Genomic DNA, 17,017 nt, shown 5'->3' with positions numbered 1-17,017 from the left:
TATACCTGTTTTATAAATGAAAAAAAAAATCAAGATATTATTTTCCTACCATATACCATCATTTTCTGTCACACTAAACTTGCAATTTCTACATTGTAGTAAGTTCTTTCATGGCCATGGTACTGTTACTTATAATGAAAAATGGCCTTACCCCTCCATTTCCTTCTAGTCAATTTTTCCTTCAGTTTAGTTTTCTCACCACCTCTAAAGCAAAGAAACTGAGTTAGGTATTTTCTTTATAATCTCTCAATTTCTACCGCGTATTCTACTATAGGACCAGCCATTATGCTGTCATTCCACTAAATTGGAGGCTTTGTGTACTGGTTTGAAAGGAAGTATGCACCCTAGAAAAGTCACGTTTTAATCAAAATATCATTTCATAAAGGTAGAATAATCTCTATTCAATACTGTATGTTTGAAACTGTAATCAGATCATCTCCCTGGATGATGTGATTTAGTCAAGAGTGGTTGTTAAACTGGATTAAGGGATGACATGTCTCCACCCATTTGGGTGGGTCTTGATTGATTTATTGGAGTCCTATAAAAGAGGAAATATTTTGGAGAATGAGAGATTCAGAGAGAGCAGCACCACGAAGCAGAGTCCAACAGCCAGCGACCTCTGGAAATAAAGAAGGAAAATACCTCCCGGGGAGCTTCCTGAAACAGGAACCCAGGAGACAAAGCTAGCAGATGACACCGTGTTCACCATGTGCTTTTCCAGCCAAGAGAGAAGCCCTGACTGTGTTCACCATGTGCCTTCTCACTTGACAGAGAAACCCTGAACTTCATCGGCCTTCTTGAACCAAGGTATCTTTCCCCAGATGCCTTAAATTGGACATTTCTATAGACTTGTTTTGATTGGGACATTTTCTCAGCCTTAGAAGTGTAAACTAACAACGCATTAAATTTCCCTTTTTAAAAGCTGTTCCATTTCTGGTATATTGCATTCCAGCAGCTAGCAAACTAGAACACTTCGTAAAGGAAGTTTTGGTGGTTTTTTCCCCCCTAAGCATTATTTCTGTGTAGCATATATACTTAGAATAAGGTAAGCATACAGTATTTGTTTTTCCAGAATTACATGTCTTCAGGTAGAAGCTTTAAGTCTTAACATATAAATGCTCTATTACCTGGGGATAAACTTACATGGCTAACAATTTTCTTGAAACTCTTCCCAACAACATACTTAAAAATAATGCTAAATTATGATTAATATCTGTCTCCTCTCTCCCACCACTAAAACTCAGATACATACTTTTAGTTTTCAGAAAGGCACCTAGTAGTTACCTTCGAACACATCTGGAGCACAATATATTATCTTCCAGATGTATGGATGGAAAATTGCCAGCAGGTAACAAGAAGAGTACACTCACTGTCCCTTGTTTTTCAGGGACCCAGGCTTGCCCAGCATGAAATTGCAAGTGAACCCAACCATCTGTGTTTGCAGGGAGACTTCTTCCATGTACCACACACTGTCTGACACCATAGGCCTCTTGTAACAATTCCGTCACCTCCATCCTCCCAACCCTGGCTGCAATTCTCATCCAGAAGGCCAACACAGCCTCCTAGGCAGATGTCATCACCACAACTGGGTTCACTCCCTCAAGAAGACTAGATTCTTCAAGGGCAGGTACTCCCTTCTCTGGTGGAGGAGCCATTTCTGAAGGATCAGTGCCCTCAGAAGACATCTTTCTTATCTCTGTTTCAGAAGCATTTTCCCCAGTGGTTTTCTGTGAGACTGTGTCAGGATTTTGGCCTCCTTTGCTGTGACAGGAATATCCTACTGATTTGGGTAAGCATATTCACAGATTCACCTGTATCCTTCTAACTTCTGTCCTTCGGTGCTCAGCTTTAACTGCTGGCACCAGGCCTGCAGGATGTCTTGGTGAAGCAATTTGACAGGTGGCAATTAAGATGATAATGGAGGAACTGCTATCTTTTCCAATGTTTTGGGCTATTGTTGCATGGTACATTCTCCTATGAACAGGAAGCTTTGTCATCTTTCTTGGATTTTTTTCATTTTGTGCCCTTAACTGAGGTTTTTGATAAACCTGATGTGCTTGGTTCACTGGAAGGCCACTGTTCCTCTTTTGTTTCTACTGACACAGGTTCAAATTTGAGTGTCATGCATTTTTCCCGACTTCTCTGTAGAGTTCCAATGGGAAGGGAGGAGCTTAGCCAGTTTTTCCTCATGGTGTCCAACATGCACTACCTGCCTACTTGTCTTTTGCATTCTCCATAGTGAAAAGAAGTTGAGGTTGATCAGGAGAAAATTCTTCTACTTCTGTAATCCTTCCTTAACCCTTTTTATCTTCTACCCTCACAACTGCTTTTTAAGATATCCATTCACAACTTTCTTTCCAAATAAATCCAAAAGCCTTTTTCATCCCTCATGTCCTTGAGCTTACACAGAGCTTAATTCTGTGAACCATTCTCTCTATGAAAACTCTCAGCTAATATGTCTCTACACTATCCTAGTTATCCCTCTCTTCATTCAAAAATATTAAGTTCTTACTTTGTAACAAAAAACTTGCTTTTCTCTTCCCATTCTCTACCTGTAGCTTCTAAGGCCCTTGAAACCTAGTTCTTCAAACCTGTCCCACAGCTCTATCACCTTTTAAGGTTCAGTGTTAATCATATTTTCTAGCTTCTGTAAATTGACATTTTAACATCCACAGGTGCCCTCAGGTACCCAAACCCCACCTAAACAGCTGCTATTCCTAGATAATTCTGACTCTAGCATGCTTACAACCTCAATTGGTTTGGGGCAGGGGGAGGAGTCATCACTTTCAAATACAGCCAACGAATCCCATGTTAGCGTACTCCTGCCTAACCCTCACTCACTTCCTACAAAATTTTTTTTTTTTAATTTAAAAAGAAAAGCACTTGCCCTCAGTTCTGCCCTCTCTCTTTCTTGTCTGCCTGGTGACCAATCCTGGCAATTTCCCCATGTAGCACGGAGTAGCCATATAACGTTCTCCCCAGTATTTATTATACTGTGGATACAATAAATCATTGGAAATCTTCCAGTCTCTGTCTCTCTCTTAATCTGCTTCTGGCCTCAACTATACCTCACACAAGGAAATATGGAAAAACAGGTACTGTCTATAGGTCGAATCTCTTTCATAAAATGCACCATGACTGATTATAACAGTCATAATATTAAATTTAAATGTTTGTTATTATTATAAATAAATAAACATGAGAAAAGACTAACATAGTCTACAGAACAATATTTCTTATAAGTTTATGAGCAGATTATGTGGAAATTTTCTAGAAGATAAATCCAAAAAAAAGCATATCAAAAAACAACTTAAATCCTTTGAGGGATAGGAGAAAAAATATGGAACTATTAAACTTTACTACCGGGTCTCTCTAAACCAAACTCTGAGCTTCCCCCCAATGTGGGACATAATTTCCAGGGGTATAAGCCTGACATTGGCCTCGCGGAGCCTAACTGGCCCTAGCATCGCGGGACATAACTGTGAAAAGTAAGTTCCAAGAATAAACCTGGCCCTGACATCATGGATAAACTGACCAAAAGGGGGAAAAGAAATAGAGTTTCAATGGCTAAGAGACTTCATATCAAGTCGAGAGGTCATTCTGGGGTTACTCCTATGCAAGTTTCAACCAGATATTGCAAACAGCCAAAATACAGCAAACCCCAATCAATAGTGTTCCTGGAAACCCTGAAAGATACCCTGTGTATATAAAATTTTACTTATTAAGTTTGTTTTTCAGAAACTGGAAACCTTCAGATTGTTCCAAAGCCAGAGAAGCTCTGAAACCCAGAGATACTGGACTCTTCAAAAGTAATAACTGGTTTCATCAGTTCATCTCTTTGCCTCTTGATTACAATGCCCCTTTTCGGCCTTGAAGCAGTTAAAAGAGTCATCGCACAGATATCCCTCAAGATTAAGAGATAATTATCAAATGAGAACAATTGTAACTGAGAAATCAGGATTTAAGGGATTATTTTGATTTCTCAATCATTATATAGATGTTCCTTTTGCTTTCAGGGATATTTGAGTAGACAGAGGGGGATATACCTGAAAGCCCTAAATTATAATTAAGCTGTCTGAATATCTGAAAGGATTGCAAAAGCCCTTATTTTCTGCCTTTGTGACTGTAAAAGCTGCTATGCCCTTATGTGGTCATTTTCTTGTTGGGCCTAATGCTAATGGAGTCGGTCACTAACTAGCCTCAGCCCCTTACATTTGTAAATCATATTCACTAGGCTCTACTATTGAAAGGTAGCTCTGCCTCCTTTCCTTACAACTTGTGTTAACAATGTTTTCTTTTCTGCTTTAGACTTACTACTAATACTGTTTTCTTTTCTGCTTTGAATATACTCCTAAATGACCTCATCTCCCCTTGCTAAACTCCTTAAAATATCTGAACCCCCTATACTCCGGGAAGCACATTTTGGGCCGTTAGGCTGTCTACTCTCCTACTACATGTGTAGTAATAAACTCTTTCTCTCTTTGAAAAAACAAAAACAAAAACCTTCAGCACCAGAAAAACCCCTGACACTGTGTCAAACATTAGGGATACCCAAATCAATAGGTTAAGCCTTCAATCTTGAGGCTTGCTTTTGTGAAGCTTATGTGTGTAGTGGAGAAGCTTAAGCCTAGCTATTGGTATGGCAAGAGTTACTTCTGGAGGACCTCTTTGGTTGCTCAGATGTGGCCTCACTCTCTCAAAGCCCTTACCCCTATGTGGGACATGATATCAAAGGTGAAAGCCTCCCTGGCAGTGTAAGAGATGACTCCCAGGGATGAGTATGGCCCTGGTACCATGAGACCAACATGACCATCTTGACCAAAAGGGAGAAAAGTATAACAAATAAGGTATTAGAGTTCAAATATAGAGTCGATATATGAAAAACCCACAGCTAATATCATCCTCAATGGGGAAAAATTGAAAACTTTCCCCCTAAGATCAGGAACAAGACAAGGATGTCCACTATCACCACTATTATTCAACATCATGTTGGAGGCTCTATCCAGAGCAATTAGACAAGAAAAAGAAATACAAGGCATCAAAATTGGAAAGGAAGAAGTAAAACTATCACTGTTTGCAGACAATATGATACTACACGTCGAAAACCCGGAAAAATCCACAACAAAACTACTAAAGCTAATAAATGAGTACAGCAAAGTAGCAGGTTACAAGATCAACATTCAAAAATCTGTAGCATTTCTATGCACTAGCAATGAACAAGCTGAGGGGGAAATCAAGAAACGAATCCCATTTACAATTGCAACTAAAAGAATAAAATACTTAGGAATAAATTTAACTAAAGAGACAAAAGACCTATACAAAGAAAACTACAAAAAACTGTTTAAAGAAATCACAGAAGACCTAAATAGATGGAAGGGCATACCGTGTTCATGGATTGGAAGACTAAATATAGTTAAGATGTCAATCCTACCTAAATTGATTTACAGATTCAATGCAATACCAATCAAAATCCCAACAACTTATTTTTCAGAAATAGAAAAACCAATAAGCAAATTTATCTGGAAGGGCAGGGTGCCCCGAATTGCTAAAAGTATCTTAAGGGAAAAAAACGAAGCTGGAGGTCTCATGCTGCCGGACTTTAAGGCATATTATGAAGCCACAGTGGTCAAAACAGCATGGTATTGGCATAAAGATAGATATATCGACCAATGGAATCGAATAGAGTGCTCAGATATAGACCCTCTCATCTATGGACATTTGATCTTTGATAAGGCAGTCAAGCCAATTCACCTGGGACAGAACAGTCTCTTCAATAAATGGTGCCTAGAGAACTGGATATCCATATGCAAAAGAATGAAAGAAGACCCGTATCTCACACCCTATACAAAAGTTAACTCAAAATGGATCAAAGATCTAAACATTAGGTCTAAGACCATAAAACAGTTAGAAGAAAATGTAGGGAGATATCTTATGAAACTTAAAATTGGAGGCGGTTTTATGGATCTTAAACCTAAAGCAAGGGAACTGAAGCAATAAATAAATAAATGGGAGCTCCTCAAAATTAAACACTTGTGTGCATCAAAGAACTTCATCAAGAAAGTAGAAAGACAGCCTACACAATGGGAATCAATATTTGGAAACGACATATCAGATAAAGGTCTAGTATCCAGAATTTATAAAGAGATTGTCCAACTCAACAACAAAAAGACAGCCAACCCAATTACAAAATGGGAAAAAGACTTGAACAGACACCTCTCAGAAGAGGAAATACAAATGGCCAAAAGGCACATGAAGAGATGCTCAACGTCCCTGGCCATTAGAGAAATGCAAATCAAAACCACAATGAGATATCATTTCACACCCACCAGAATGGCCATTATCAACAAAACAGAAAATGACAAGTGCTGGAGAGGATGCGGAGAAAGAGGCACAACTTATCCACTGTTGGTGGGAATATCAAATGGTGCAACCACTGTGGAAGGCAGTTTGGCAGTTCCTCAAAAAACTGAATATAGAATTGCCATACGACCCAGCAATACCATTGCTAGGTATCTACTCAAAGGACTTAAGGGCAAAGACACAAATGGACATTTGCACACCAATGTTTATAGCAGCGTTATTTACAATTGCAAAGAGATGGAAACAGCCAAAATGTCCATCAACAGATGAGTGGCTAAACAAACTGTGGTATATACATACGATGGAATATTATGCAGCTTTAAGACAGAATAAACTTATGAAGCATGTAATAACATGGATGGACCTAGAGAACATTATGCTGAGTGAGTCTAGCCAAAAACTAAAGGACAAATACTGTATGGTCCCACTGATGTGAACCGACATTCGAGAATAAACTTGGAACATGTCATTGGTAACAGAGACCAGCAGGAGTTAGAAATAGGGTAAGATAATGGGTAATTGGAGCTGAAGGGATACAGACTGTGCAACAAGATTGGATACAAAAACTCAGAAATGGACAGCACAATACTACCTAATTGTAATGTAATTATGTTAAAACACTGAATGAAGCTGCATCTGAGCTATAGTTTTGTTTTTTTTATATATTTTCTGTATTTTTTATTTTTATTTTTTTCTCTATATTATCATGTTATTTCTTTTTCTGTTGTCTTGCTATTTCTTTTTCTAAATCGATGCAAATGTACTAAGAAATGATGATCATACATCTATGTGATGATATTAAGAATTACTGATTGCATATGTAGAATGGAATGATTTCTAAATGTTGTGTTAGTTAATTTTTTTTTAATTAATAAAAAATATATAGAGAGTCTAGAGGCTACTCTGAAGGTGACTCATGCAAGCTTCAGTTAGGCATTGCTACCTACCATAACTTCTCAAACCTCAACCAAAACTATTCCAGACAATCCTAAAGAACACCCAGGGTGATATATAAGGTTCTATAAAAGTTCTACAAAGATGTACTAGGTTAACTTTCTCAGAGACCTGCAACCTCCAGCTGGATCCTGGACCAGAGAAGTGCTGAAATGCAAAGACCAGCCTTTCCAGAACATCAACTAGTTCCATCCCCCATCCCATATTATTGACAGAACTTTCCAACATGAAAAAGTTAGACTGTCCATAGCCCAAATACCCCTAAAGAGTGAGAGAAAGATCAAAGTCGATGTTTGATTTATAAAGAGAAGGTAGGGTTTAACAAATAAGTATGATTGCTGAATCATTATATTGATATTTCTTTTAGTCTCCAATATCTTAGAGCAACTAGGAATAAAAACCTAAAATTGTAGAATTGCAGCTAGGAATAAAAACCTAAAATTGTAGAATTGTAACCCACACCAAACTCTGAAATCTGTTCTACAATTAATTGTGATATGCTTTGAAATTTATTGCTTTTTTGTATATATGTTATTTTTCACAAAAAAAGAAAGAAAAAAGTTGATTATGATGATAAAAAATACATAATACATATAAATATTCCTTTAGCCTCCAGTGTTCTGGAGAAGCTAGAAGGGAAAATCTGTGATGATGGAATGGTAGTCCATGGCAAACTCTGGGATCTGTTCTGTAACTACTTGTTGAAGGGTGCTTTGAAAATTATTGCTTTTTTCTTTCTTTGCTTTGTATATATGTTCTATTATACAATAAAAACAATAAAAAAAAAACTTAAAATGAGCTTGTTATGGATATTCCCAGAGAATATATGCTTGTTCTAAGAAGAGAAATACCCAAGATCAAATTCAAAAGCCCCAGCTCAGAACTGAGAAAGGATAAGTTAAAACTAGGAAGAAAATAAGTAAATAAATAAGTACCAGAAAATAAAATATATTCATGTAAATCTTCTGGGATTAAAAGTGGAGCGGGGGACTATAAAAACAATACTTTGAAAGAAGTACTGCTAAAATTACTTGAAAAAAAACTGTGGGCCACGGTGGCTCAGCAGGTAAGAATGCTTGCCTGCCAAGCCCAAGGACCCGGGTTCAATTCCCGGTGCCTGCCCATGTAAAAAACAAAAAACTGCCTCTAACCCTGAATCCCGTTTCCCAAACCAAGCCACCCACAGATTTGTCCACCACCAACCATAAGTACAAAGGAACATAAATGGATTTATCAGATAAATAATTAAGAATACAGTACTTTGTAACAAATAAATCCATTGAAATTAGGAGGTTCTCTGTCGGTGGTTCATCCTAAATTCTCTTCCTTCAAATCACACATTTCCGAAAACATTATTTAGCCAACATGATACAATCCCAAATTCACAACTACCAGAATTCTACTAGTAGAAGTCCTCTATTTATAACCCCCTTTCCATGAATTCAAAATCAACTAGGAGTTGAACTCATCCCTTTCCCACTCAAATTAACTCTCTTCCACATAAAACTATTTCTGTTGAATGTGCTAGCTCACAATCTTGGAATCATCTTTGATTTTTCCTTCTCTTATATCTCTTAAAAGATATTCTGGGAGGTGCAAGAGCAGTCAATGGTAGAATTCTTGCCTGCCATGCAGGAGACCCAGGTTCAATTCCTGGTCCATGCACTTCCCAAAAAACAAACAAACAAAATGAACAAAAAATGGTGCTGCAATAATGGGATACTCACTTGGAAAAATGAAATGTGACCCTCACTATATAGCATACAAAAAAATAAAAAGATATTCTAAGATGAAATAAATCAATGAAAAATTCTTAACAGTCGTATTACCTACAAAGTTAGGAAAAAATTGGTAAAAAGAAACATTTTAGAGGTTATTAAACAGCAATGTTATGTTACTCAAAAGCATTTCATATATTACACTATCTATTAAAAATACATTATGCTGTTTATTTCCTAATATAATTGCTTAATTGAACACCATAAGTACATGGAACCTTGAGTAGGGCATGAGATTTTGTTGGTTTGTCTAGAGTGATGCCCCAATAAATCCCAAAGTGATTTGAACAGTGAATAAGAAAGTATTTGCAAAGTCCCCTTCAGGGAATGGTGAGAAAGCGGGAAAATTCAACTTCCCCAAGTTGAATTTCTGATATTCTCACAAGCAGTGTAGACAACCAAAGCTATAGGCTGAGCCCCCAATCTTAGGGTTTGCTCATATGAAACGTAACCCCACAAAGGATAGGTCAACCCTACTTAAAATTAGGCCCAAGAGTCACTCCCAAGGGAACCTCTTTTGTTACTCAGATGTGGCCTCTCTCTCCAGCCAACACAATAAGCAAACTCACTGCCCTCCCCCTGTCTACGTGGGACATGACTTCCAGGGGTGTGGACCTTCCTGGCAACGGGGGACAGAAATCCTGGAATGAGCTGAGACTCCACAACAAGGAATTGGGAAAATCTTCTTGACCAAAAGGGGGAAGAGCGAAATGAGACAAAATAAAGTATCAATGGCTGAGAGATTCCAGAGTTGAGAGGTTATCCTGAAGGTTATTCTTATGCATTAAATAGACATCACTTTGTTAGTCAAGATATAATGGAAAGGCAGGAGGGAACTGCCTGAAAATATACAGCTGTGTTCCAGGAGCCATGTTTCCTGAAGATGATTGTATAATGATACAGCTTTCACAATGGGACTGTGTGACTTGTGTCTGATGCTCCTTTTACCTACCTTGTCAATAGATGATTAGAATATATGGAATAAAAATAAATAATAGGGGGAACAAATGTTAAAATAAACTTAGATTGAAATGCTAGTGATCAATGAAAGGGAAGGGTAAGGGGTATGGTATGAATTTTTTTTCTGCTGTCTTTTTATTTCTTTTTCTGAATTGATCCAAATGTTCTAAGAAATGATGATGATGATGAACATGCAACTATGTGATGATATTGTGAATTACTGATTACATATGTAGAACAGAATGATCATATATTAAGAATGTTTGTGTTTCTTGCCATGTTTTTTAAAAAAAATTTTTTAATTAATTAAAAATATTTTTTAAAAAATACATTATGCTGTTTAAAGTTAATTCATACCTTGCCAAAAAAGATTTCCCTGATCCTGGAAGTCCTCTGAGAAGAACAAGAACTAGTCCAACATAAGATGTCTTCTTTCTTACAGCCTGAGAAACTGGAGTTTCTTGTACTTGATAAGCACTACTTCCCTCTTTGTTTCTCCATGCCTTTGCTGCAGAAGTGTGAGAAATAACAGAGGGTGGAAATGTATAGCTGACAGGTCTCCAGTGTGTAGCTGTGGTCACGACAGGAGTTACAAAGCCATGGTTTCTTTGAAAGAGGTTAAAAGCAGGAATCATTGGATTCCACATCGGTGGAGGTGGAGGAGGAGGCAGTAGTAAAGGAAAAGGGGTAAGTACCGGGCAGTATTTCATATCCTTCCCCTTTGGTGGCAGTTCAGTATATTTGCATGGTTTGAAACTGAACCCCTCAGAAGGTACAAACACATCAGGGGCCAAAGTAGATTTCTGATCCCCACCTGCAGCAAGTAAATCCAGCCCTGGGTTTTGTGCAGAAAGATTTAAAGGAGACTGAGGTGCACTAGCATCCAAATCTACAGGGACTTCAAAGAATTGAGCCTCAATACACTCAGATTCTAAAGGTTCCTTCTGTTTTTCATCGTGATTGCTACAACCCATGATAGAGTCATCTGGTACATTTAAAGAAGTACTGAGAAGACAATCATCAGGATAGTCATCTTCCAGTGCCAATGTGTTATCCCCTATAAAACTTTTGGACTCATTCAAAACTGAGTGTGAAGTTAAGGGGTTCGCACTTAATGTAGAGGCAGAGTTCTCTAAATTTTCATTTTGCAAATCCAAATTTTGCGTAGAAAGAATGGAAGTCATACTATTTGAATCTGAATTTATAAATTCACCAGAGTCACTAAAACTATTAACATCCTGCAAAGGCAAAAATGAGTGTACTTCATCATCAGGAGAATAATTCAATTTCTCAAAAGCATTCTGTATTAAGGAATCCAAGTCTTCAGTTAGCTGTATGTTTAAAAATGAATCCATTTTTGAATCCTCCCTATCTCCATCAAAAGGACACTTTTCCATTATATCATCTCCTGTTGCACTTTCTTGGGTCCCAGAAGCAACTAAGCTTTTTAAAGATGATTCTTCTGTCTTGGCATCAGCAGTAGATAATTCTAATAAACAATCCATGGCATTTTCAACTAAACAACAGTAAAGACAACAAAATTAAAAATATATAAATATGTATTCAGAAAATAATAAAATATAACAATTCAAATCTAGGTAAAATTATAAAAGATTTTGCATTGAATGAAATTTAGTTCACTTTTTAAATTAATATTTTACTACTATACCGTAGCCAGTGTATTAGCAAAAACTTTGAACTATGGAAACATGCAATGGAGTTATTTTCAGACAAACAGAAATAAACGAGGCTAATAAACTGTCATTAGAATTTGTGAAGTAATTATAAAAATATCTGTAATTGTATATATAGGGTTATTCATAAAGGCCATAAAACCAGTTGATTTATTCAACTAAAACTTACCTACTACATTGTCCTTTTAAATATTAACCATTTAAATATTCTCTTAGTAAATCTAATTTATATTGTCCATGCTAGGAACTTCACTTAAAAAATATTTATGAGCACCTACCATCTGACATAGTTTACCCTTGAAATCTACAAAAATAAGTCAGATATAATCTTTACCACCCTCAAAGGATTTTGCAGTCTAGTGGAAGACACTAAAGATAATAACATTAAAAATAATTACAATATAATACAATATATAAAACAAAACACACTTTAATAATATAAAAATGCCATCGCAGCTTATAGGAGAATAAGAAAGGATTTCACATAATGTAATATATGAACTGGGACTTAGAAAGATTCAAAAGAAACTTGCCAGACCCAGGAGAAAGACAAAGGCAGTCACAAAAACACAGTGCATGGTCAAGGTATTAAGAGAAGCAGGTCTGAGTGTGAGCACATGGTGGCAAGGCAAATAAGAGAAGGAGATAAAATTGGAGAGGGAGATTAGGTGAAACTGGGAAGGGTCCTGTATGTCATGCTAAGAAATGCTCCTTTTATTTTCTAAGGAAGCATAAGGGAACCTACCAGTCATAATACCTATATAACAAGTTTTGGATTAGAAGCTTTATACACACCCGCTCACGGGAAGATATAATACCAAGAGGTATATTACTCCCATCAAATAGATGAAGAAAATGAAGTTCAAAAAGAACACTAACAAGTCCCAAGTCACACAGATAATAAGTGACAGATCCAGGACTGGAATGTCTGATGCCAATGCTGACTCTTTCCATTATAACACAAACAGGGAGTCATGAGCATTTTTAAGCATTTGATGTTTGGGTTTTGGTTGTTTGGTTGGTTTTTATGTTTTGTTTTGTTTTAAGGACAATAATCTGGAAACAGTACAGCACAATAGGTAATGGCTCTGGGTCTGGAGTCAGATCACCTGCATTTAAATCCTAGTTTCTACTCTTACTGGTCGTGACACCTTGAATAAGTTACTTAACCTCCCTAAACTTCAATTTTCTCACTTGCAATATGGGGATAATAAAATCACCTACCTCATAGGGTTGTTGTGAGGATTAAATGAGATAATCCATGAAAAAGTGCTGTGCACAAGGCCTGGCACCTACTAAGCACCCAATTATTGTTCCCTTAGGAAGAAAAACAAAGAGGGGTTGGAGGGGGTAAGCCTGGCAAAGAGACCAATTAGGAGACTATAGTAATATTACAAAGAGTAAAAGCCCTAAAAATGGAAAAAACTAAAATAAACAAAAAGAATATAGGAGGCTTTTCAATGAGGAAATCTACATAATTGAAAAATCATAAAAGAAAAGATCCAAATAACTTACATCACTATAATGAAAACAACAATAAATAGAAGAAATTAAAACTATCAAGATAAGTAAATGAATATACATATATAAAAAAACAAAATTCTTACACAGATTGTTGGAAAAAATTTAAACCAAAACATATGGATAAACAATTCACCAAGAATTAATAAACAATCATATCATGTATAAAACTGTTCAATAGTCCTTTTAACCAAAAAAAAAAAAAGAATTAATAAAAGGTACAATTTCACTCCTAATTAGAATTATACCACACCATGCATAAAAGACTGTGGTGAAGATGCTATACTTTCACAGCACTGGGAGGTATTACAAATCAGCACATATTTCTGGCAATTTAGCATATATTTCCGAAAGCCTAAACCTGTTCCACCTCTGATTCAAGAAAATGCAATTTGAGGACTAAGAAAAGAAGTATTATTTGAAAATCTGAGGACTAAGAAAGGAGGAATTATTTAAACTACCCAAAATTTCAAATATTTTCTAGACACAGTCTAGAAAAGATTCTGGAACAAAGAACTATGCTATTTACTTTTGTTAGAATATGAGGATAACATGTTTTTCTTCTAAATAACCATTGCTATGTTAGAGTATGTACCACAAGTAATTTTTAAAGACATCAAAATTAGGATGCGGAAGTCAAATTCTGTAGTGTGAATTCTGCACATTTGTGAGAATCACTTGGACTGCTGAAACCTTGTTTTCTGCACACATAACACAATAGATACTCATATCACAGAACACAATGATTGAAAATGAAAGTTTATCACACTTCACAAAAACTTTCCAAATCTAGAATAATGTATTGTATTCTAATCATAACCAATAGCAATATTAACCATCAATATTTAATTTATTCAAAGTCAAGTCTAATAGAGTTCCCTTTTGTCTGTAAACATACCCCCTAGAAAATTTATTACAATTTATTAATAACTTACTATACTCAAGACTTTACAAAAGTAAAACGAAACTCACTTAATTCTTACCAAAAGAATTCTGAGGTAAACACTATTATTTTTCTCATTAACAGATAAGAAAACTGAGACCCAGAGAGATTAAGTGGCAGAGCTCGAATCAAACCCATGTTTCTTAACTACACTAGCTTAAGTCACTATAACTGACTAACTTCAACTCTTAAGCAACACTTACTCCCTTAATTAAAATTACCTACCCCCTCAATAAACAGTTACTGAGCTCCTACTGTATATTTGAGAGGCTGGAGATACAGCAATATATAAAGTTTTTAAACCTCTGCCTTTATTGAGCTTTATATTCTAGGACAGTGGTTCTCAACCAAGGATGATTCTGCTCCCCAGGGAACAAAAGATACTATCTGGAAACATATTAGGTAGTCACAACTTGGGGTGGGGGTGGGAGGGATGGGAAAGGCATTGTGGGAGATGCTACTGGTATCTAGTGGGCACAAGAGCCACTTACAACAAAGAATGATCAGCCCAAAATACCAGTAATTCCAGCCTGTTGTAGAGGGAAGAAAAAAGATACAAAACATAGAATATGGTATCTATAAATATATCTTACATCTAAAAGTATATTTCTCGAAAGCATAAGACAGCCCATTTTTTCTGTATCACTACTGGTCATTGTATAGTACAAGAAGTCTTCTTAAAGATGCAAAGGATTCAAACTAAACTTTTTCTCACCTTTGAAATCACATTCAGAAAGCATCAAATATACTACATCAGGATCCAGATCAGAAAACATCTCTGAGATATTGGTGAAGAGTTCTTCCTGATCAATTTTTGTCTCATACATGGAAGGAAGAGTAGTGGTTGACTCCTCATGACTAGCAATACCGGACACGACAACTTCCTTAGAGTCTGTAGTCTTCCGAAAAGGACTTTCCCCAAGATTTTTCTTTCTCCTTGGCATTCTGATTCAAAAACTAAAATACTTCTCTTTTTTTATTTAAGATGTTTGATATTTAAAACATACATCAAAGAAAACAGGGTTATATATCTTGCATATTCCAGCAGTAATAGGACCTAAAATAGAAAGCAAGTAGAAGCACTGAGACTATATAATTTTATTTCCATTTCTAAAATTGGAACAACATCTTCATTTAACTCTAAAAAAGTACCAACAACTCTACCAGAAAGCCAAAAACCAAACTATTTCTCGCTCCAAAATATTCAGGTCTTTCCAGGATTGACCACGTTAAAAATTAAGATATTAACAAAACTTAATATACTTGCAGAACAGTGAGTATACTGTTTTAATACCAACAGATAATTTTAAAACATAACAGTATACATAACTATAATTAGAATGCCTATTGAACTCTATACTTGGATGTCTAATAGGCATCCTAAACTTAACATGTCCAAAACTGAGCTCCTGATTACCCCCACAAAGATGCTCTTCCTAGTCTTTCTCATCTCAGTTCATTACAACTCCATCCTTCTAATTGCTCAGGTCACGAACCATGGATAATTCTTGACTCTTCTCATCCCACATCCAATCTGTATGGTAACTTAAGAAATATAGTCAAAATATAATTATCTGTCACCATCTCCACTGCTACCACCTTAGATAAGCCCCTTTTTCCTAGATTATTCCAAGTCTCTTAACCAGCCTCCCTACTCCTACCCTTGACTCTTGCATCTATTTACCATAGCAACCAGAATGACTCAAAAAATTGTAAGTCACACAGTGCCTCTCTTCTGCTAAACTATCCACTAGCTTCCCACCTCACTCAGAATAAAATCCAGAGTCTTTAAAATTACCTACAGCATGGACATCTGTTACCTCTGTGCTGTCATCCCCTACTACTCTTTCCCTTTTGCTCATTCTACTCCAAGCACACTTGGCCTCCTCCTTCTTCTTTAAATATGCCAGCCATGCTCCTATATAGAGACCTTTAAGATTTGGTTCCCTCTATCTGAACTACTTTTCTCCCAAGAACTATAATATTTATTTCCTCATCACCTTCTTATCATTACTCAAATATTACCATCTCAGGAACTCAGCCACCACATTCCAACTTACACCTCTACCCTACCTGATTTTCCTCCACAGCATTATCTTCTAACAAACTATATGCTTTTATGCATTTATTCTATTTATTAACTATATTCCCATTATGTATAAACTCTACAAGGTCAAGGACTCATGCATTTGGAGTAGAATTCCAGACAGTATAATTGCTTTCTGTGCTTGGATGGGCATGATACATTCAAACTCAACATATCCAAAATGCATTATCTGATCTTTTCCCTAAAATCAGTTCTAACCATTTGGTCTGGCTCCATCATCTTTATTTCATCTGTATTTGTGCAGCAGCTTCATAATTGTTCTGCTTGCTTCTACCCCTGCCCTCTAGTTTGTCTTCAACTTAACAGCCCAGCTTAATGCAACATAACTCAGATTGAACCAGGGTCTGCTCTAAACCCCCAAGTGGTTCTCCATGTCTCTCAGAGTAAAAGCCAAGGTACTTTTAAAGGTCTATCTCCCTGCTTCCCCTCAATACTCTTCCCCAATATATGTGCACTTGCTATCCCCTTGTCTCCTTTAAATCTTTGCTCAAGTGTAACATTTTCAGTGATTTCTTCCCTGAAGACCCATTTAAAATCAAATCCATAGTGGACAAAGAGTCAATAGCAGAGGGGTATAGGGGGAAAACTAAAAATGCATACTATGGCCAACAGTTAACAGGAAGCTATAAACAGTACCGCAGCACAACCAGGGGCAATTTGGGGGAGAGGGACAAGTGATAAGGGGTTGTTTTTGATTTGG

The 17,017-nt window shown here is 36.6% G+C and overlaps 1 protein-coding gene and 1 pseudogene across 14 annotated transcripts in view; both read right to left on the bottom strand.

Moving 5' to 3' along the window:
* The window catches only part of N4BP2 (NEDD4 binding protein 2), a 131,955-nt gene that overhangs the window by 95,109 nt on the left and 19,829 nt on the right, over positions 1-17,017 (bottom strand). For 11 of the 14 annotated variants that reach the window (XM_077136654.1, XM_077136651.1, XM_077136659.1 and 8 more), the window contains 2 exons: positions 14,926-15,267; positions 10,410-11,568 (listed from right to left, as the gene is read on the bottom strand). In XM_077136654.1, the coding sequence (XP_076992769.1) occupies positions 10,410-11,568; positions 14,926-15,154 (1,388 nt within the window). In that variant the 5' untranslated portion in view covers positions 15,155-15,267. Of the gene's footprint in view, positions 1-10,409; positions 11,569-12,970; positions 13,064-14,925; positions 15,268-17,017 lie in introns of those variants that run through there. The other 3 variants (XM_077136663.1, XM_077136662.1, XM_077136661.1) reach the window with 2 other exon arrangements.
* LOC143663167 (developmental pluripotency-associated protein 4 pseudogene) lies at positions 158-3,142 on the bottom strand (annotated as a pseudogene).

The sequence above is a fragment of the Tamandua tetradactyla genome, chromosome 19 (genome assembly GCF_023851605.1).
Source record: "Tamandua tetradactyla isolate mTamTet1 chromosome 19, mTamTet1.pri, whole genome shotgun sequence".
In the NCBI taxonomy this organism is placed as follows: Eukaryota; Metazoa; Chordata; class Mammalia; order Pilosa; family Myrmecophagidae; genus Tamandua; species Tamandua tetradactyla.
This window is presented reverse-complemented; position numbering and strand designations above follow the sequence as displayed.